This window comes from Podarcis vaucheri, assembly GCF_965113315.1.
Source record: "Podarcis vaucheri genome assembly, chromosome: 2".
Classification (NCBI taxonomy): Eukaryota; Metazoa; Chordata; class Lepidosauria; order Squamata; family Lacertidae; genus Podarcis; species Podarcis vaucheri.
This window is the reverse complement of record NC_138760.1, coordinates 124,149,453-124,171,015: the sequence shown is the minus strand read 5'-3', so window position 1 is coordinate 124,171,015 and position 21,563 is coordinate 124,149,453. Positions and strand designations below refer to the sequence as shown.

Here is a 21,563-nt window from a genome sequence, read left to right as displayed (position 1 = left end):
GACATGTGATCTGACAGTGAGTTTGGAGTAGCCCAATGCAAAAATCCTGAGGATCCATGTGGATCCATGCTTTGTAACCACAGAGGAGGGAAGGAAGGGGAACCATGGATCCTCTGCTCACGACTGCAGCAGATCCCCCCCCGCCACCCACAGGTATTCGCTCCATAACACACACAGACATTTCCCCTTACTTTCTAGGAGGAAAAAAGTGAGTGTTATGGTGCAAAAAATACGGTAGCACTAATACGCCCAGGAACCTCACCAAAATGCTGGAGAGGGTGCACCTCCACAGGCACATACCTCCATATGTGGTGGGAGTGCCCCAAAATCCAACTATTCTGGACAACAGCCATACGAGAAATATGTAAAATAACTAAGCAAGTATTAGAAATCACCCCAGAACTGGCCCTGCTAAACATCTTCCAAGACAATAACGCCCACTTACACCACAAAGAACTCGTAACCCACCCACTTTCAGCAGCCAGAAGCATCATAACCAGACACTGGAGAGACCTGTCAGGAGTAAGCATGGACCAGTGGTACCAAATAGTATGAGAAACAGCCCTACTAGAAAAATGAACCAATAAACTGAAACTGACATGGGGACAAATAGAAGAAGATGCCTTTATCCCCTTTATCACATACACAGCCCAATAATACAATGACAAAAATCCAACAACAGCATACAAGTCAATATGGCTAACCTGATTCAAAAACACCCACCCACCCCACTCACACACGAAAACAAAGTTCACCACAGCCAATCACAAACAAACAACCACACCCTAGGCCAACCACAACCTTTCTCACCACCAAAGGAACACAAGTGAATCGCAGAGAACCCGCACAAGCGACGCTGACACAAAACCCCACATATATTAAGCAAATTAGAAACATTGCCTCCCAACCCCACTCACCTTTCCCCCCTCCACCTCTTCCCCCCTTTTCTTCCTAATGTAACCCTAATGTCTCAACAAATGAAACTGACCTATGGAAAGTGTAACTTGAAAAAAGAGACATTGCGCATACCTTTGTAAACCAAGAAAACTTTAATAAAAAACAACAACAACCGGAACAACTCTGTATTTTACCCCTCTGTCTTGGAACATAAACATCATTGTGGACTCTATCCTTTAATAATGGCCTCGGAGCTCCTTTAAGGGCCCTGCTGCTAAATCAGGTCATTGGCTTACCTTTCCCTAGGCTGCCTACCCCAGAGGTAGCCATTGTGTTCACTACCAGATTTTGTGGAATCCAACTCCCATGAGCCCCAGAAAGCACGGCCAATTGTCTGGAATGATGGGAGTTGCAGTCTACCACATCTGAACTACTTTTTGCCTGTTTCAAGATTGAGGAAACTGTAGTCCCTGCAGCATCCCTGACCATTAACCTTGCTGGCTGGGACTGATGGTATCTGAAGATATACTTCATTAGGAGGAGGGGAAATAAAGATGTGTTCCTATCGGTCTGATGCTCTTTGGTTTGTTTTACATTTACAAATGGCAAAGGCAGAATGGCAGGAGACGATTTGCAACCAGGAAATGTTGCAAATGGGCCTGGCTTTCTGAGACAGAGACTCTCACCAGGCCAAAATCCAATCTCTCTTCTCCCACAGCAAAAGCGGCTTCGGTTGCTGCTGTTGTTGCATCTTAGGACTGCTTCCTAACTGCTCTTTGTTTTAACTTTCCTTTTGCAGGGCTCTGGAAAGGGTCTTGCTAAAACGAGAAAGTGCCTTGTCCGGCGTAAACCGCCCGATCTCGAACCAAGCAGCCAAACTTTGGCAGTCGGCGAAAGCGAGGTCGAAGCAGCAGCCTCCAAGACCGACATTGTGATCCTGGAGCATTCGTACTCAGCACCGGCAAGCCCAGGTGAAGCCAGCCAGTCGATGCCACAAAAGTTCATAATAAATGACAGGCCTCTGTGAAAGATGCTTAGCTTGCTGCTGCTAAGCAGAAGAGTGTTTTAATTATTTGGAGGGGGGAGAGAAGCGTTCAAAGCCCGCTTCTTCCTGCAAAGACCTTGGAACGACCCCTGTGTCCTCATAGCCTATGGAAACAGCGGAACCTCGGTTCCCGAACGCCTCCGTTGTCGTACGTTTTGGTTCTCGAACACCGAAAACCCGGAAGTAAATGCTACATTTTTGAACATTTTTCGGAACCTGAATGTGCGACGCAGCTTCCTCGGGGTGCAAGAAGCTCTTGCTACCAATGGGAAGCCGCGCCTCGGTTTTTGAACATTTCGGAAGCCAAACAGGCATCCGGAACGGATTTCGTTCAAGAACCGGGGTACCGCTGTACGTGTAACTCAGCCTAGTATGGCGCCCTCTTGCTAGGGCTTCTGGGAGTTGTAGTCCGCAATGGTTGAAGGGCACCAGGTTGAGGAAGGGAGACACGACAGTGACCTAGTGAGAGTCCTGGGGGCCAGGTAAAATGCCATGGGGGGCCACATTTGGATCCCAGCCCTGTGCAGTCCTCTGCTACTGTTCTGCATGGGTTTTATACCAGTGCTGTGTTGGTTTGTGTTGCTTTTATGCTCTCTGAATACCATTTTAATAAGCATTTTGTTATTTATTTCTGGTGCCTTTCATAATTTCTTGTAAACCACTCAGAGGGAAGGGCTGTAGTTCAATACAGGTTCATTTCCCTGTGTTCTCCGAGTAGGACTGAGGAAACCTCCTTGCCTGAAATCAGAGTGGATTTGATTTAAATCAAATCAAATTGATTTAAATCACTATCACTAGTCAATAAGACTTGATTTAAATCATTTTTTTTACAGAGAGACTCATTCTTGCTGGTATAATCTTAATATTCACAACCAGATGAAGGTTTCATTTTTGGAATAATAAATTTTCAGAGAAGTTTTTACAGCTATATCAAAAATCACTGATTTGGTTAGACATAGATATGAAATTATTGTGAGGTTTAATAAGTTAACTGTTTATATTTGGACAACTTTTCTGCTGTACTTTATTGGAAGGAGAAAAGTAATCATTTCCTTAATAACAATTTAAACAAATGATTTAACAGAAACAATAACATTATAGCATATGTATCCATGTTTGTTAACTAATGTGGTTAAACAATTTTTTTTTAAATAAAAAAACTTAGACTGAGTTTCAGCGCAAAAGAAAAACTTAAAACATCCATATTTCCTGATGAATAGCCTTTGGACTATATAGTGGTACCTCGGGTTAAGTACTTAATTCGTTCTGGAGGTCTATTCTTAACCTGAAACTGTTCTTAACCTGAAGCACCACTTTAGCTAATGGGGCCTCCTGCTGCTGCCGTGCCTCTGCTTCACGATTTCTGTTCTTATCCTGAAGCAAAGTTCTTAACCCGAGGTACTATTTCTGGGTTAGCGGAGTCTGTAACCTGAAGCGTACGTAACCTGAAGTGTATGTAACCCAAAGTACCACTGTAAGGTAACTTAAACAGAAAACAATTTTTAGAAAGATTTTTCCTCCAAAAGCATTTTATTTTAAAAATCCGATTTAAAAAATAAATAAATCAAATATTTTTGATTAAAAAAAATATTGATTTTTACCCACCCTGCCTGAAATCTTTGACAGCTGCTGCCAGTCAGTGTAGACAGTATAGAACTATATAGGCCAATGGTTTGGGGCCTTGTGCAAGGCAGCTTCCTTTGTGCCATGGATGGTCATGACAGAGGACTGAAAAGATGGATAAAGTGTGGCTTTTGCTCTAGTACGGAAAACTGTCCTCATGATCAATTTTTATGTGGCATGCCCTTCCCTCCCCCCCCCTTTCCCCTCCAGCCTCTTCCGCCTTGGATCTCCGGGTGGCGTCGATCCGGGAGAAAAGCAGCGCCGCAGACTCGGAGGCGAGGAAAAGCCCTCGGCTCCTCCAGGCAAGAATCAGGAGAGAATGCCGGGAGAGGTCAGGGCCAAACGTCCCAGAGGAGCCCATCGACAACTCGGAGGCCCAGCGCCAACACTTCCGCCAGTTCCGCTACGAGGAGGTCAAAGGGCCCCGAGAGCTTTGCAACCGGCTCTGGGACCTCTGCCACCAGTGGCTGAAGCCCGGGAAGCACACCAAACTGCAGATGTTGGAGCTGGTCATCCTGGAGCAGTTCCTGAGCATCCTGCCCCGGGAGATGCAGGATTACGTCAAGGAAGAGGGACCCACGGATTGTGACCACGCCGTGACGCTGGCGGAGGATTTCCTACAGAGTCAGCAAGAGGCAGAGGTGAGCCCCTTTTATCCCGGATGGTGATTCCAGTGGGCTTTGCTCTCATCCTCTGGTCCCCGGTTGAGCCTTCAATGTGGCAGTTCCTCCTCACCCCCATATCGTTTTTATTAAGTCTCCAAAAATATTTCAACGCGTTTCTCAACATAAACATTTTTTTAAAAAACGTGCTAAGTTTCTTCTTTACTTCCCACCTCTCCTTTTCTGATTTTTTTTCTTGTTGTCCTTTTTATGAGCTGTTTATAGCACACATACAGTGGTACCTTGGGTTACATACGCTTCAGGATACATACTCCACTAACCCAGAAATAGTGCTTCAGATTAAGAACTTTGCTTCAGGATGAGAACAGAAATCGTGCTTTATTGAATGATTTTATGTTACAAAAAACAATACAGCCATACTACCACTAAATATAATTAAGAAAAAAATCTACATACATCGATATTTAGTTTGTTAATTGTTATTTACCGTCTTATTTCCTCCCAAACATTGCATACAACAACAGACATATGTGCAGACACCCACACACCCACACCGAAAATGATAATAATGAAAGTAAATATTTTCCCCCCTTTTATCTTCCAAAATCTTTTCTTCAACTTTGACTTCTTGTCAAGTCCCTTTGCATATGTTTTATCTTACATTTGAATGTACACAAAACAATAAACCTTTCTGTATAATTTTTCTAATACATTCTGAAAACATAATAAATCCTTAATTGTTATCCACCTCCTTTTAGTTCTCCCACCAGATGTCAAAGAGAACAACAACTACCAGCCTTTTAGAAGACATCTGAAGGCAGCCCTGTTTTGGGAAGCTTTTAATGTTTGATGTATTATAGTATTTTAATATTTTTTTGGAAGCCGCCCAGAGTGGCTGGGGAAGCCCAGCCAGATGGGCGGGGTATAAATAATAAATTATTATTATTATATTTATCACTCGAATGCTAGCACAGAGTCAAAACTATTATTATATTTTTGAACATATATTCTATAACCATCCCATTTTTCTGCAAATTTTTGCTTTGAGTTTCCTTTGAGTTTACTAGTCAATTGAGCAGTCTCCACCAATTCCTGTACTTTGATTTGCTAATCTGTTATATTTATATATCTATGACTCTTTGATCCATTTGCTATCTCTCTCTCTCTCTCTCTGCCCTGTTTCAGGAGGGGGTGACTGATTTGTCCAAAGCAAAGAAGACTCCCTCGCAAGCTCGGTGTACGCCACAAGCCAAAAGAATTGTCAAGAAGGAGGACGGGGATGCTGCCACACTGGGTAAGAGGTTCTTGTGTCTCTGTCATGGGAGAGTATACAGGTCCTGGGACAAGATTAACCTCTGGCTCTTCTCGCACCAGGCCGAAACTTTTGAGAACTTGCTTTCTCAATCTGCTAGTCCTCTGTGAGGGAAGCACTTGTCTCTTGCCTCCCTTTATTGACACGCTCCCATATGCAGACGGCATTTGAGATGTCTTAATTATTATTATTAATTTATTATTGATACCCCACCAATCTGGCTGAGTTTCCCCAGCCACTCTGGGCGGCTCCCAATCGAGTGTTAAAAACAATACAGCATTAAATGCTCTGTTGGCAGGCACAAAGAGATCCTACCTTTCAATATTATTATTATTATTATTATTATTATTATTATTATTATTATTATTATTAATTTATACCCTGCCCTCCCCAGCCAAGGCCTGGCTCAGGGCAGCTAACACCAGGTATAAAAAACAATTGATTGAAATACAACTTAAAAAACAAGATTAAAATACAACATTAAAATGCAGCCTCATTTCAGTAGAAACACAAATCAAAAACTTTTTTGGGGATGAAAACGTCAAGTCTTCACCAAGACATAATAATAATAATAAAATAATAATAATATAATGGAGGACCACAGATTATTTTTTAAAAAAACTATCTATCTATCTATAAACCTATCCATCTCTTTAGAACAATGAAAATATAATTTTAATTTGTATTTATAGCCTGCTTTTCATCAAATGGTCTCAGATGAGTTACAGAAATACAGCAATCAAAATAACTACAATATATAATTGGAATACTTGCCTTTGACTTTTCAGGTGTCTCTCGATAGGGCTATGTAGTTGTTTATAATTTTCTCGAGTAGCTATTCGCCTTAGCGGTTGTTCTGTTAGGGATGCCATATGTCCAGAATTCTTTTATTATTTGTACCCCGCCCAACGTATATAAAAAGCATAATAAAACGTTGCAAGTTAAATCGCCTGCTTCCTTCCTTTCTGGGAGAGGGGACAGGCTTGTTCATTCTAGAATTAATTCCATTTATTTCCCTTTCTCTCTCTCCTCTAGAAGACGTGGCCGTGAGCGACGGCCGGGCAGAGGGCATTTCGGAGGAGGTCTTTGTGCCCGAAGAAGTCGTATCTCAGGAGGAAGTCTCCACTGTGGCTGAGGCTGCTGAAAGTGGGTCCCCATTATGGATATTCGGGGTAGTTCCAGGGGGTCCCCGTATCGCCAGCCACGCTTCTGTTGGAGACAGTGGTTAGAGCAGAGGGGAGGGCAACCTTTCTCAACCTGTGGGTCCCCAGATGTTGCTGAACTACAACTCCCATCACCCCTAGCTAGCAAGGCCAGAGCTCAGGGATGATGGGAGTTGTAGTCCAACAACATCTGGGGACCCACGGGTTGAGAACAACTGGGGGGGGGAAATCTGTGGACTCCAACTCCCATCATCCCCGGTCGCTGGCCATACCTGCAGGGGCTGATGGGATTTGTAGTCTGGGTGACTTTTTCTGGGGGGGGGGGCGCAATGGTTTTCCATCTGCCTGGCCCTAACCCTCAGGTTGCAGGGAAAAAAACAAATGTGTTACATTTGAGCTTGCTGGAAGGAAGCTGAACTAAAAATGCCGCCATAATGTAAAAGCAGGTGGCCGTTTACCTGAGAGTAAGCCTCATTAAACTCAGTGGGGCTTACCTCCGAGGAGACATATAGGTTTCCGCAGCTAGCGAACTCGCTTCCCTGCGTCAAGGCTTGGATACAGTGTTCATATATATTTTTATTTTTGAAAAAAGAATCCTGTCACAGGATTGTTTGGGGGATGGGATTCGCAATGCCATTAGGCCTAAAAAATAAAGACACTTTTCTGCTCGGTCGAAGCCTGTCAGGATTCAGAAAGGGACCGGGCGAAAAGCTCTTAAGTTATTATGGTTTTATTGCTGCAGAACACAGTGATAAAGCGGTGTAGAAAGGATTGTATAAATAAATAAAATTAACAAGCCGGCCTTGGGTTGGAATTTGGCTTCCTTTTGCCTCCTCCCTTTATTTAACAAAATTAATAGATCGCTTAAGCCGCTGCACCCCGAAGCGGCTTTACACGAAATATAAAATATATGTTAAAATTGCCGGTAAAACCAGATGTTGAAAAACGGGCTAGCCTCAAAAATTTAAAAATATAGTTTTAAAATATAGGGTTGTAGCTAACTAAATTCTACACTGAGTAGATCCATTGACAGCAATTAATTTTAGTCATTAACTTCATTGGGTCTGCTCTTGAGTTTTGGAAGCCATCTTTTTGTCTAACTTTCCCTGACCCATAAGATCAGATCCTATTATATCAGATTTCCTGTTTTTACTTCTTCCTGATTTGTAATGCTGTTTACCTCTTTTTTTGTTTGGTTTTGTATACTGCTTAGGGTTTTGTTTTGTTTTGTTTTAAAGTGGTTTCAAAAAGCTTTTACATAAAAAAGTAAATAACTTTGAGTAACAAATGAGGGGCATAGCTTGTGGGCCAACAAAGCGAAGCGTAACTCTTCTTGGCACAAGGGAATATGTTATAGTTATGTAAAAGTCTAGCAGGAGCCGAAAACGAGCAGCCAATAGGGGAAAAAAAGAAAATTGAAAAAAAATCAAAGATCAAATGCTGAAATATTTTGAGTTTTCGAAATGTAATTTGGAAATGTACGTAATATTGAGCAGCTCATAAGGGTGGGAAAGGAAACATCAAGATGGCGGGGTGGGATGTCACTATTAAATTTGAATTCATGTGATCCTAAATTCATCAAACGTTTTAAAAAACAGTAAAAAGGGGGGGGGGAATGAAGGGCACAGCACATGATCAACAGTTCCTTGAGAATTCCCCCTTAGCAGGATTGCAACAGCAGTGGTGCTAACAGCTCCATAAGACGCACCTATTTTTTAGAGGGGGAATGCAAGGGGGGAAAAATTATTTAAAGGGAGCGCTGAGCAGAGACTGTATGCGTCCCAAGCTCTGCTCAGCGCTCCCTTTCACAAGCCGCATGGAGCATGTGTGCGGCGTTTGCAGGCTTTTCCCTGAGGGAGAAGGGCAGTCCATCACTGACAGGTTGCCCTTCTCCCTCCTTGGGGAAAAGCCCCCAAGAGCCGCACACACGCTCCGCGCGGCTCTTTAAAGGGAGCGCGGCTCTTGGGGGCTTTTCCGGGAGGTGGGGGAAGGGACTGAGGGGCTAAGCCAGAAGCTAGAACAGCGAGACGGAGCGCTGCGCAGCGACCCCTCTTGCTGTTCTGGCTTCTGGGATAGCTGCGCAGCCTGCATTCGCTCCATAAGACGTGCACACATTTCCCCTTACTTTTTAGGAGGGAAAAGGTGCGTCTTATAGAGTGAAAAATACAGTATTATGGAGACAATGGAGTTATATAAAACATAAGATGCAGTAGAAAAGGTTTAATAATAGGACCCATGGAGGAGAGATGGGAAGTCCAGAGATTTGGAGGAATCTGTAAATGTGGGTGTGTATGGTATTGTATTGCTATAATTTTATACTTACAAACAAAAAAAAAATTATTTAAAAATAAAATCCCCGTTTCAAAATGCCACCCCTTCAAAATACCCCTGCCGGCTCCCCAGATTTCCCTGGGCAAAGTGAACGAATGCATGCTCTCTTGAAAGCAATAATTTATTAGCATGCTTCCCTGTTCAGACAGCCTCCACAGCAGCACATGTGGTAAGAGATTGAAAGCAGGCCCTGGTTCAGATCCGAACTCAGCGGTGACTAGAGTTTGCCAAGTAACTTTGGGCCAGCGACTATTTCTTGGTGTCCCCTTGAGTTCCTTGGGAGGGGAGAGGGGGAAGTTGATGTATAAATTCAGGCCGCAAACAAACTGAGGCTCCGTTTCTCTCGTGTATCTTTGGGGATTTTTAGCAGGCACCATAATGGGGAGCCAAGGCGAGGAGGCGAAGCCCTGCGAAGAATTGCCAGGCGGAGGCGAAGACAAAGACGGGGAAGAGAACAGAGCGATGGAGAAAGAGACTCAGACAGTGGCAGGTAGTTGAATAGAAATGAGTGGCAGTAGCCAAGGTTGGTTCTTGGGCTTGCTGCCCATGGTTTGAGGGGAAACGATAGGCCAAACCATGCCTTAGCTCCTGGCAATGCAGCAACCGGAGGACTGGAGGAGGAGCAAAGAGTCCTGCTTTCCCCGTACTGCGCATTCCCCTTTTAATTCATAGTTAAGCTTAACTATGGCTTAGTGCAGGTGTGGAGAATGTTTTGGCGTTCTAGATATTGCTGAACCACCGTTCCCACCCGCATGGTCAATGGAACACCTTATTTGTTTTGTCAAACTTCAGTGCATTTTGGGAAATGGGAGAGGGGACTTATTCTTTGAGGGGGCCCCTGCTTTGAAGACCTACATTGGATCTCAGTAAGTTTCCGAGCACAATTCCACCTAAATGTTAGGAAGAACTTCCTGACAGTAAGAGCTGTTCGACAGTGGAATTTGCTGCCAAGGAGTGTGCTGGAATCTCCTTCTTTGGAGGTCTTTAAGCAGAGGCTTGACCACCATATGTCAGGAGTGCTCTGATGGTGTTTCCTGCTTGGCAGGGGGTTGGACTCGATGGCCCTTGTGGTCTCTTCCAACTCTATGATTCTATGAATTCAAAGTGTTGGTGCTGATCTTAAAAGCCCTAAACGGCCTTGGCTCAGTTTGCCCAAAGGAGCGTCTCCACGCCTATCGCTCAGCCCGGACACTGAGGTCCAGTTCCAAGGGCCTTCTGGTGGGTCTCTCACTGCGAGAAGTGAGGTTACAGGGAACCAGGCAGAGGGCCTTCTCGGTAGTGGCACCCGCCCTGTGGAACGCTTTCCCATCAGATATCAAGGGAATGAACAAGTCTCTGACTTCTAGAAGACATCTAAAGGCAGCCCTATTTAGGGAAGTTTTTAATGTTTGATGTTTTATTGTGTTTTTTAATATTCTGTTGGGAGCTGCCCAGAGCGGCTGGGGAAACCCATCCAGATGGGCGGGGTATAAATAATAAATTATTATTGTTAAAATTATTATTATTTATTGCCATGTTGCTATCGATGGGAACATGTGCTTGTCATTCTTACATCCCATCTTCTTTGTAATTATTTCATTTAATCCAGCAGGAAGTGACCAAGCACAGAAGAAAGAAGATGAAAGCTGTCAGGCAGAAGGACCTGGGCAGGCAGGCAGTGGTGTGACTTCACTCGAAGACTGTGAATGCGATGGTTTGCAGGGTCTGAACCTCACTGTTCATGAGAGGTCTCATATGGCGGAGAAGCCTTTTGGCTGCTCCAAGTGTGGGGAAAGCTTCAGCCGCAAATCGCTCCTTCTCGAACACCGAAGATCTCACCCAGGAGACACGCGATACGGATGTTCCGTTTGTGAAAAAAGGTTCAACAAGCGAGCACGCCTCATTGCACATGAGAGATCTCATACAGGAGACAAACCCTATCAGTGCTCCGACTGTGGGAAGTCCTTCGGTCAGGAAGCATCCCTTGCTACGCACCAGAGGACCCATACTGGGGAGAAACCGTACGAGTGCCTCGAGTGTGGGAAAAGTTACCCGTGGAAAACATCCCTTGCCGTACATCAGAAAATCCATGCGGGAGAGACCTACACATGCCCCGTCTGTGAGAAAAGCTTCAACCAGAAATCGTTGCTTAGGATACACAAGAGAATCCACACGGCCGAGAAGCTGTACAAGTGCTCAGATTGCGACCAGAGCTTCACCCTTGAAAAATACCTGAATGCGCACAGGGTGAGGGCTCACACCCGAGAGAGGCCGCACGCATGCGCCCATTGCGACAAAACCTTCATCTTCAAATATTCCCTCATCGAACATCAGAGAATGCACACAGACGAGAGGCCCTTCAAATGCTCAGACTGTGGCAAGCGCTACAACGGGAAAGCGGCTCTCGTCGTACACCAGAATACGCACGCGGGAGAGAAACCCTATCTTTGCCAAGACTGTGGTAAGAGCTTCAAAACCAAATGTGCCTTGACCGGACACGAGAAGCGCCACAGAGGAGAGAAGCCCCACAAATGCTCGCACTGCGACAAAAGCTTCTACTGGAAGCATCGCCTTATCTTACACGAGAGAATCCACACAGGAGAAAGGCCGTACCAGTGCCCCGAGTGCGGGAAGAGCTTCCGGTACAGAAACAACTTGACGAAGCACAAGAGGAACACGCACGAGACGATTCGCACGGGGGACAGGACCTACCAGTGCTCGATCTGCGGCAAAAGCTTCCGATGGCGGCGGAGTTTCATTTTGCACGAGAGAGCCCACACGGGGGAGAAGCCCTACAAGTGCCCCGAATGTGGGAAGAGCTTCATGAGCAGAGTGTCCCTCATAGTTCACAAGAGGATCCACACAGGGGAGAGGCCTTACCAGTGCCCTGAGTGTGGGAAGAAGTTCATTAAAAAACAGGCCCTCAGTAAACACAAGACAGTCCACACAGGGGAGAGGAGATACTTGTGTACCGTATGCGGTCGGAGGTTCTCTAACAAAGGCAACCTGATCAGGCACATGAAAATCCACACCGGCGAGAAACCGTACGTCTGCCCCATATGTGGGAAAAGTTTCATTCAGAAGGTGTGTCTGATTGAACACGAGCCGACCCACAGCAAAGAGAAGCCCTACGTCTGCACGGAGTGCGGGAAAAGGTTCAAGCGGAAAAGGGGCTACTTGTTGCATGTGAGAATGCACAGAGGGGAGGTGCCCCGCGAAAGCCCCAAGAAAAGCCTCAACGGCGGGGAAGCTGTCAGCGCGAGCCCCAGGCCCCCCGCCAAAGAGAAGTCCCACCCCTGTTTGGACTGCGGGAAGAGCTTCCACTCCGAATGCCACCTTATTATGCACCAGAGGACGCACACGGGAGAGAAGCCGTACCAGTGCACCGAGTGCGGGAAGCGCTTCAGCCAGCAGTCGTCCCTCAACACGCACCAGAGAGTCCACACGGGGGAGAAGCCGTCGCTCTGCACCGAGTGCGGGAAGCGCTTCCACAACAAGAGCAACCTGGCGCGCCACCAGCGGATCCACACAGGGGAGAAGCCCTTTGCCTGCCCCGAGTGCGGGAAAACCTTCAACCAGAAAGCCTCCCTGGAGGCGCACAAGGCCACCCACAGCAAAGAGAGCCCCTTCTCGTGCTCCGACTGTGGGAAGAGGTTCAAGCTGAAGGTCTCCCTCCTGGTGCACCAGAGGACGCACACCGGAGAGAAACCCTACGAGTGCCTGCAGTGCGGGAAAAGGTATATCAGGTGCTCACAGCTGAGGAGGCACGAAAGGACGCACATCATGCAGACAGGTGAGAAGGGGCAGGAGGAGCTGGTTGCCGCGATTGTCGTTGTTAATTAGATTTGCATACTGCCCTTCACCCGTAGATCTCAGGGCAGTTCACAAAATTACAATATGAAAAACACAAAACAAATAATACAGTGGTACCTCGGGTTAAGTATTTAATTCGTTCTGGAGGTCCGTTCTTAACCTGAAACTGTTCTTAACCTGAAGCACCACTTTAGCTAACGGGGCCTCCCGCTGCCGCCGCCGCCGCGCAATTTCTGTTCTCATCCTGAAGCAAAGTTCTTAACCCGAGGTACTATTTCTGGGGTTAGCAGAGTCTGTAACCTGAAGCGTCTGTAACCTGAAGCGTCTGTAACCTGAGGTACCACTGTAAAAATAGGAACAAAAACAAACCAATAACCTCCCCCCCCCCTTTCACAATGTATTTTTAAAAGGGCATCGGATGTCAATCAGCCAAAGGCCTGGTTGAAGAGCTAACATTTTCGCAAATAAGCTGTCATAGTATCATAGAATCGTAGAATTGCAATGCAGAAATCAATTAAAGTGGAGGTAAAGTATTGGACTAGGAGCTATGAGACCAGAATTCAAATGCTGCTTTGACCCCAAAGCTCACTGTGTGACCTTGGGCCAGTCATTGTCTGTTATCCTAACTTACCTCACAGGGTTGTTCTGAAGTGGGGGCGGAGAACCTTATATGCCAGTTTCATCTCCTTGGAGAAAATGGTGGGAGGACGCTTGTTTATTATTTTCATTTCATAGCATTTATATATTGCTTGATAACGAAGAATCTCAAAGTGGTGGTTATTGTTGTTGTCAGTAATGCCAATAATAAAAATAATAATATTAAAGAAATAAACCCATAACAATAATATTAAATGAATCAACCTGAACACACTGGATAGGTGAAATGTCTGACTGAAGAAGTTGGTCTCTCTTTCCCTCTTCACTGTTTTTGTCATGGCCTCATGGACCACCTGAAATCCCCGCAGTGGGAAGTGGGGGCTGGACTGTTCACCCCGATTCAGGGATTGTCAGTCTCTGTTTACTCCATCCTGTACTTCTGCCTTGATCAGCCTTTTTCTACCTGTGTTGTTGAACTACAACTCCCATCAACCCTAGCTAGCAAGGCCAGAGCTCAGGGATGATGGGAATTGTAGTCCAACAACATCTGGGGACCCACAGCTTGAGAAAGGCTGGCCCTAGATGACCGTGTTTTGACACAAGCCAAACCTCTTTGTCCGTTTCAGAGTTGGTTGCTGAACCTGTTGAAGTTACAGAATTTCCTGTAGAAGCAATAAGCACTGCTGTGGTAAGAAATGAATTGTTGTTTTTTAGGTCGCTAGAGAAACTTTAAATATGCTGTCTTCTTTCTCTCTATGGTGAAGTCCCACCAAGCTTTGCAACATGATACACTTCCTCTGCCAGCTTCAGCTTGACTGCCATTATTTATTTGTTTTATTTAATAATAATCTTTTTATTATTTATACCCCACCCACCTGGCTACGTTGCCCCAGCCACTCTAGGCAGTTTCCAATACATGCGTACCTTGGTTGTCAAATGCCTTGGTACTCTGACAGTTTGGCTCCCAAACACCGCAAACCTGGAAGTGAGTGTTCCGGTTTGCAAATGTTTTTTGGAAACTGAACATCCGACACGGCTTCTGATTGGCTGCAGGAAGCTCCTTGGTTTTTGAACGGTTTCGGAGTCAAACAAACTCCCGGAACGGATTAAGTTTGACAACCAAGGTACCACTGTAAATATAAAAATACATATAGTGAAATCAGTGTACAAAATTTTTACAGATGTTGTTTATTACAAGGAACTAGAGCACAGATAACATTTACTTTTCATTTTGAAGTAAAACCCGCACTACCAGCTACTCTCCAGTGTAAACACACCACTGATTTGACCATAAGGTGTGCATCTCCCTGAAAAGGAGTAAATGAAAAATACAAAAAAATGGCCTACAGTATGAAGACATGACACAAAAGGAAAAAGCGATGGGGTGGGAGGAAGAAACCACAAACTCAAGCACCAATTCTCAGAGGTTGCAGTTTAGTATCAGGAACAATTTTGGGTCCCACCTGGTAGTTAATTGTAATTGTGATGCTACAAGGGGCATTTAGTGCTGCAGTCCTATGTATTTTTGGAGCAAATCCCATAGATAATAATAATATAATAATAAATTTTATTTATATCCCGCCCTCCCCAGCCGAAGCCGGGCTCAGGGCGGCTAACAACAATAAAACAGTACAACAGTACAACACAACACTCTAAAATCATTCATTATAAAAATAATTCAAAACAAACCACTGGCAGCCATTGGGCCAGAGCTCCGTGAAGATTGCTGAAGGAGGGAGTCAGGCTGTGCCTTGGCCAAAGGCCTGGTGGACCAGCTCTGTCTTGCAGGCCCTGCGGAAAGATGTCAAATCCCACAGGGCCCTAGTCTCTTGGGACAGAGCGTTCCACCACATTGGAGCCACAGCCGAAAAAGCCCTGGCTCTAGTTGAGGCCAGCCTAACCTCTCTGTGGCCTGGGACCTTCAGGGTGTTTTTATTTGCAGACCGTAGGTTCCTCTGTGGGGCATACCAGGAGAGGCGGTCCCGTAGGTACGAGGCTCCTAGGCCATATAGGGCTTTAAAAACCAGCACCTTAAACCTGATCCTGCACTCCACCGGGAGCCAGTGCAGCTGGTATAGCACCGGGTGAATGTGATTGGGCATTGGGACTCGCTTCTGAGTAGACATATATTGGTTCACAGGGAAGTTCATGCCTGCATTGTGCTCTCTTGGACAAAAAAAATCTCTTTCCAGGCATCTTGCCACTTGCCCCTCCCACCCTGTGTGAGGAAAGCTGCTTTTGCAGTGCAGATGTGCACATTTGAGGCGGCAATCTGTTACATAGGCCAGGCCTGCTTGTGTCAAGATGGATGGAATGTAGTTCCATTCTTTGAAAACAGAAAGAGCCTGACTGGGAGATGGTAGCCTTCGTCATTCTCATTTTCATTCCAGATAAGTGTGGATGGTGATTTATATTTTGTGCAAACTACCGCATAGATTCCGACTGGCTACACGGGGGACCGGAGGTGAGGTAAGACCACTATTCTATCAAAAGCCACCATCATTCTGTGACTCCAGATCTTTCCTTTTGTATAACTAATACCTGAGATGAAATTATCTTTTTAAAGATTTGGAACAGTTAGTTGTTGTTGAGTAGATAATCCCTAAATATATTCCTGGCTTGTCTGTTACCGATAGGGTATCCATGGGGGTTTAGTCAGATTAGTCCAGTGTTCTTCATTCTCGGGTCACTAGATGTTCTTGGACTACGTCTCCCATCATGCCCAGCTAGCTATCTTGGCTGTCTGATCTCTTAGCCTCCCCCTTGATCTATGAGATCCTCTGACGGGGCTTCCCCACAGTGCTAAGATTCATTTGGCCTTCACTGGGGACTGAGCTTCCATCGCCCTGTGGAACTCCCTTCAGGAAGAGGTTCAGCAAGAACCATCGCTCCCTTTTTTCAGAGGTCTTTGGAAAACGATATTGTTTACACAGGCCATTGCAGTATAAATTCTGCCTTTTTAACCAATCAATACTTGTTAAGGTTTTGTTTCTGTTTTTCGTGTTTTTTGCTGGGGGTTTTTTAATATGCATTTTACATGGGGCTCATCCAACTGGGAAGGTAGCCCATCTAGGAGAAGGAAGACTCTGACCCTTAACCTCTACTGCCTTATGGGATATCTTCGGGAGGAGAAAAGGCTAAGGAGCAAAACCCGACACAAATCTGGAGTCCCTAAAATGGTTGGAAAGAGCCTTGTACACCTGCTTCTGGCAACTCCTGCAGCCAAGCCAAACGTCTTGCTCTGCTTTCTTTCTTTCTTTTTTATAAAATATTTATTGAGATTTTACACTAAACATAAGTTTTTAAAAATTAAAAATAATTAAACCAACAATTACACATACAAAAAGGAAAAAAAGAAGAAAAAAACGAAAGCTAACAAGGAAGTTACCAAAAAACAGGTAGTTGAAAAAATAAAAAAGAAGAGGAAAAAAGAGAAAGATATCTTAAAAAAGAAATAATCCATTTTTCAATATCTTTAAGTTCATTTGCTTATTTCCTTGACCTCCTCACACCTCCCCTTTTTGTATTCCCGTTTAAAAAGTCCTTTCAGCAAATCCTTACCCTCTTTCATTTATCTTTACTCTATATTCTTAACCTATTATTATGCTCTGCTTTCTTTTGGACCACATCAACGAGGCTGAGAGGGGGGTCTTGTCCTCTGGCCAGCCCAGGACCTCCAGACACACTGCCTAGGCTTGTGCCCTGTGGAGGTCACTTCCGTGCTGCTAACACAGTAGTTTGACTTGACCCCCTGATGCGTTCTCCATTGTCCATCGAGACAGATGGAGGCCAGCAATTTCTATATGTCTTATACAACCTTGATGTATTTTTATGACAGTGTACCGTAGATTCCGGTGTACAGTGGTGACTCGCAAGACGAAATTAATTCGTTCTGCGAGGTTTTTTGTCTTGCGAATTTTTCGTCTTGCGAAGCATGGTTTCCCATAAGGTATTAACGGTTTTAAGAAAAAGGAAACAAACTTGCAAGACGTTTTCGTTTTTCGTCTTGCAAAGCAAGCCCATAGGGAAATTCATCTTGCGAAGCAACTCAAAAAATGAAAAACTCTTTCGTCTTGCACGTTTTTCGTCTTGCGAGGTACCACTGTACTGAGTGTATTAGACGACCCCCCAAATTGGCAGCTGCAATTTGGGGATTTGTCTTATAAGCCCAGTCGCCTAATACGCTGGGCAGCTCTGCACCGGGAGAAAGCAGCCCGACGGGCTCCGCTCCGTGCCACCCATACCCAGCGTATAAGACAACCCCCAACTTTTTAACCTCTTTTCCAGGATTAAAAAGTCGCCTTATACACCGGAATCTGCGGTATATTAGAGCATTTTCTCTCAGTCTGGCATTGACTGTGGCTGACAGGAGTCCAGAACATCTCGCATTGGGGACCAGGTTGTCAAAGTCTGCATTAAATTAAATCCAGGCCCCCTTAGGGCTGGTGTGGGGACTGTTTGGCGCTACAGATCTTACTAGAACTCCCCTCATTAGGACTGGTAAGACCTACCGTAATTTTCGCTCCAAAACACGCACTTTTTTGCTCCTAGAAAGTAAGGGAAAATGCTTGTGCGTGTTACGGAGCGAATGCACGGATCGGAGCCATGGCTGCCGTCAGTCAAGCAAAGCGGGAGCCGCTTACACGCTCTATGAGGCTCTCGCTTTGCTTGCTTTAAAGCGACCTGGAGCCGGGGAGGAGGGAGGGAAGGAGAGCCATGGCAGCAAAGTGGACACGGAGGAGGGACAGACGCTAGCAAAGGTCTGCGCGCTCTCTGGGGATGAGGGAGAGGGGAAAACTTCGCAAATCCCCTGGGACGGAGCAGCTTGTTTTCAGGCAGGATAGATTTGAGCATTGTCTGGGTCCTAGTGCCCCTATCTCTTTTTTGTGCTCCATTCTATTGCTGCTGGTGGCTGCTTATCACTCAGGCTGCAAGGAGGAGCGCTTTTACACAGCTAATGGCGAATCCCCTGCAATCCAAGTCCTCCTCATTTGCTCAAATCTATTCTGCCTCAAAACAAGGAGCGGAAGGAAAAGGCTGCAAACTGTTAAATGGAAAAAAACCCAGGCACAGGGCAAATACCTTAAGTATACCTTTAAAGCAACAGTGCTCTTTCCCTCCCTCCTCCCCGCTCAGCTCCCCGAAAAGCTCCTTCTCCACACCCCCCACGCTGCTCCTTGTTCCTTGAGTGCTTTTCCTTCCCTCCCGACTTAAAACGTGGTTACAAAGCACGGATCCACATGGATCCTCAGGACTTTTGCACTGGGTCACCCCAAATTCACCATCAGATCACATGTCTGTGGCCACAGCATGAACCACAAAAATCATACATCCACTGTTTCATTTAGAATATTTTTTTCTTGTTTTCCTCCTCTAAAAACTACGTGCGTGTTATGGTTGAGAGCATGTTATAGAGCGAAAAATACGGTACATTCAAATGCCAACCTTGCCATAGAAATGACTTTGGGCCAGCCTCTCTCTTTCTTTCTCTCTCTCTCTCTCTCTCCCACCCCCATCCTAACCTTGTTGTGAAGATAAAATATGTATCAGGGAGAAGAATCACCTTCATTTCCCTGAGCTTAGAAACAAATAAATTTTCACTTTCTTTTTCAGGTTCCTCGATCAAGATTGCCAGCCTGAAAATGAACAAAAAGAAGACGTTTTTATTAATTTACATATTAGTTTTTTTGTTATACTGCTCTGTGGCCCAAAGCCCTCTGTGAGTGGTTTATAGTTAAGTGCAGGTTTTTTTAAAAAAAGCAAAAAAAAGCACCGGAATATATGAAATTGCAATATATAACAGTATATAGATAAATGTTGTTAATAATGTAATTTAAATACACGCACTCTGGAATGAAGTAAGTCTTCGGCTGGTTGGTCTTACGCCCTCAGCCTCCACTTCCCTTGGTTGTGACTGCAAGGATAAAATATTGAGGGTGAGGGCATGTCCTCCTCATCTTTTAACGGCCAAGTTGGAAATGTGTCTATGCAAACGAACACCCATTAAATACATGTACGCACATATCTGTGCATGCTTGCCGAAAGACATCAGGTGGATGAACTTGATGAACCTCTTTGTACTAAAGGTCCCTGGATTACGATCCTATCGCTGAGAGAGGTCTCCGTCCCGTGGCAACCTACCCATCGCATATGGCATGGCCTCTTTTTCCTGGCTGCTTGGCTATACCAAGATTATTATCTTTTAGAAGCGGTCTTCCTTGCACAGCCGGAGTCAGGAGGAGTGGGGTTGTATTAGTCACTGCTGTTGCCTCTGTCCCATCCCCGCTGCCCCTCTCTTCCTTTTAGAGGCTCCTCACATTGTTTAGATTGGGACCAGGACGACTTCCTGTCGCAGACATTCCTTCCTCCATGTATTTGGGGAGGGAGGTACATGGCTCAAGACGAGGATGCCGTGGGATAGGGGTGGGGGCATGGCGTGGCTACCCAGAACATTTCTCCTCTCCTTTAGCCGATTCTATTCTAAAAGCCCAAACAAAGCGCTAGTTTAAATGGAAGCCCCTGAATCAGTTTACACCAAGCGACTATTTGTTCTCCTGCCTCCTCCCGCGGTCATTTCTTAAAAACAAAAATCGGTATAGAAAGGAAGAAATAATAATAATAATAATAATAATAATATCCAGTTTGAATGTAACTAGTTCTACTAGCAAATTTACCAGCCCTTGTTCGACGTGTAATTTTTTTTTAAAAAAAACCACAACCCTGCTTTGTAGCCATGCTCCAAGTGCTTCTAATTATTTTTGTATATCAGTAAGAGATTATTTTGAATCGCTGACTAAATAAAGCTATGTTACCTGTACAGTCGCTGATATTTTTTCCCCCGGGGGTGGGTGGGTAGTTGTCCGCTTCCTTCTATATTTTTTCAGTGTTTCCCTTGCCACCTTCCGCTCTCTCCCCTAGTGAGTGTAAACAGGATGAGACAGGGGACATTTTCTAAACCGGGTTCCCATTTTCTAAACTGGTATGGTGTGAGGTGTGCTGAATCTAGGGTGCTTTATAAAGGGCCCAAGAAGGGCAGAGCGCAGCCGTAATTTGGCCAGCAGTGCTTTGAGGAAGCATAGAGTGAGAGACTCGCAATGGCCAAACAGATCTCTGTGAGAAACAGGACCCGAGCACAAAAGCGCACTCCTCCTCTATGGTTTCCAGAAACATTATTGTCTGTGACTGTGGAGGCAGGCGGTAGCCATTGGATAGCCTTATGTGCCATGCATTTATCTCATCTTTTAAAGCCATCCTAGTGGTACAGCCTTAGCAAATCCTTCCTTTTAACTGTCTCGAATCTTCCCACATTTAGCTTCCTGGGATGTCCCTAGTGTTGTGAGAGAGAGAGAGAAATCTTTTATATATATACAGTGGTACCTCAGGTTCGGGACGCGGGTGGCGCTGTGGGTAAAAGCCTCAGCGCCTAGGGCTTGCTGATCGAAAGGTCGGCGGTTCGAATCCCCGCGGCGGGGTGCGCTCCCGCTGCTCGGTCCCAGCGCCTGCCAACCTAGCAGTTCGAAAGCACCCCCGGGTGCAAGTAGATAAATAGGGACCGCTTACCAGCGGGAAGGTAAACGGCGTTCCATGTGCTGCGCTGGCTCGCCAGATGCAGCGTTGTCACACTGGCCACATGACCCGGAAGTGTCTCCGGACAGCGCTGGCCCTCGGCCTATAGATGTGAGATGGGCGCACAAACCCCAGAGTCTGTCAAGACTGGCCCGTTCGGGCAGGGGTACCTTTACCTTTACCTCAGGTTACAGACTTCGCTAACCCAGTAATAGTGCTTCAGGTTAAGAACTTTGCTTCAGGATGAGAACAGAAATCGTGCTCTGGCGGCGTAGCGGCAGCGGGAGGCCCCATTAGCTAAAGTGGTGCTTCAGGTTAAGAACAGTTTCAGGTTAAGAACGGACCTCTGGAACGAATTAAGTACTTAACCTGAGGTACCACTGTATAATCATTTTCTTTTATTCTTATAGACAACATTTTCAATGTACGATTCTCCCATATTTCCCCCCAGCTTTGACTATCTATCTGCCCTGTTGGTCTCCTTTTCCCACACCTCTTTTAATTGATCCTCCATTTCTACTAATATTTTATAAATTTCACTGGTTTCCCCTTTTATAACTGTATTTTCTTCTTTGGAGATGGTATTTAACACATCAGATTAAATCAAATAAACA

General features: G+C 45.3%; 1 protein-coding gene across 8 annotated transcripts in view; it reads left to right on the top strand.

Moving 5' to 3' along the window:
- LOC309524593 (uncharacterized protein) overlaps positions 1-20,200 on the top strand; it is a 31,798-nt gene extending 11,598 nt beyond the window's left edge. For 4 of the 8 annotated variants that reach the window (XM_082209289.1, XM_082209288.1, XM_082209287.1 and 1 more), the window contains exons 4-12: positions 1,697-1,868; positions 3,776-4,206; positions 5,374-5,482; positions 6,536-6,646; positions 9,362-9,484; positions 10,583-12,766; positions 14,010-14,071; positions 15,774-15,852; positions 18,997-20,200. In XM_082209289.1, the coding sequence (XP_082065415.1) occupies positions 1,697-1,868; positions 3,776-4,206; positions 5,374-5,482; positions 6,536-6,646; positions 9,362-9,484; positions 10,583-12,766; positions 14,010-14,071; positions 15,774-15,818 (3,237 nt within the window). In that variant the 3' untranslated portion in view covers positions 15,819-15,852; positions 18,997-20,200. The remainder of the gene's footprint in view (positions 1-1,696; positions 1,869-3,775; positions 4,207-5,373; positions 5,483-6,535; positions 6,647-9,361; positions 9,485-10,582; positions 12,767-14,009; positions 14,072-15,773; positions 15,853-18,996) is intronic. The other 4 variants (XM_082209294.1, XM_082209292.1, XM_082209293.1 and 1 more) reach the window with 4 other exon arrangements.
- Positions 20,201-21,563: the final 1,363 nt, after the last annotated feature.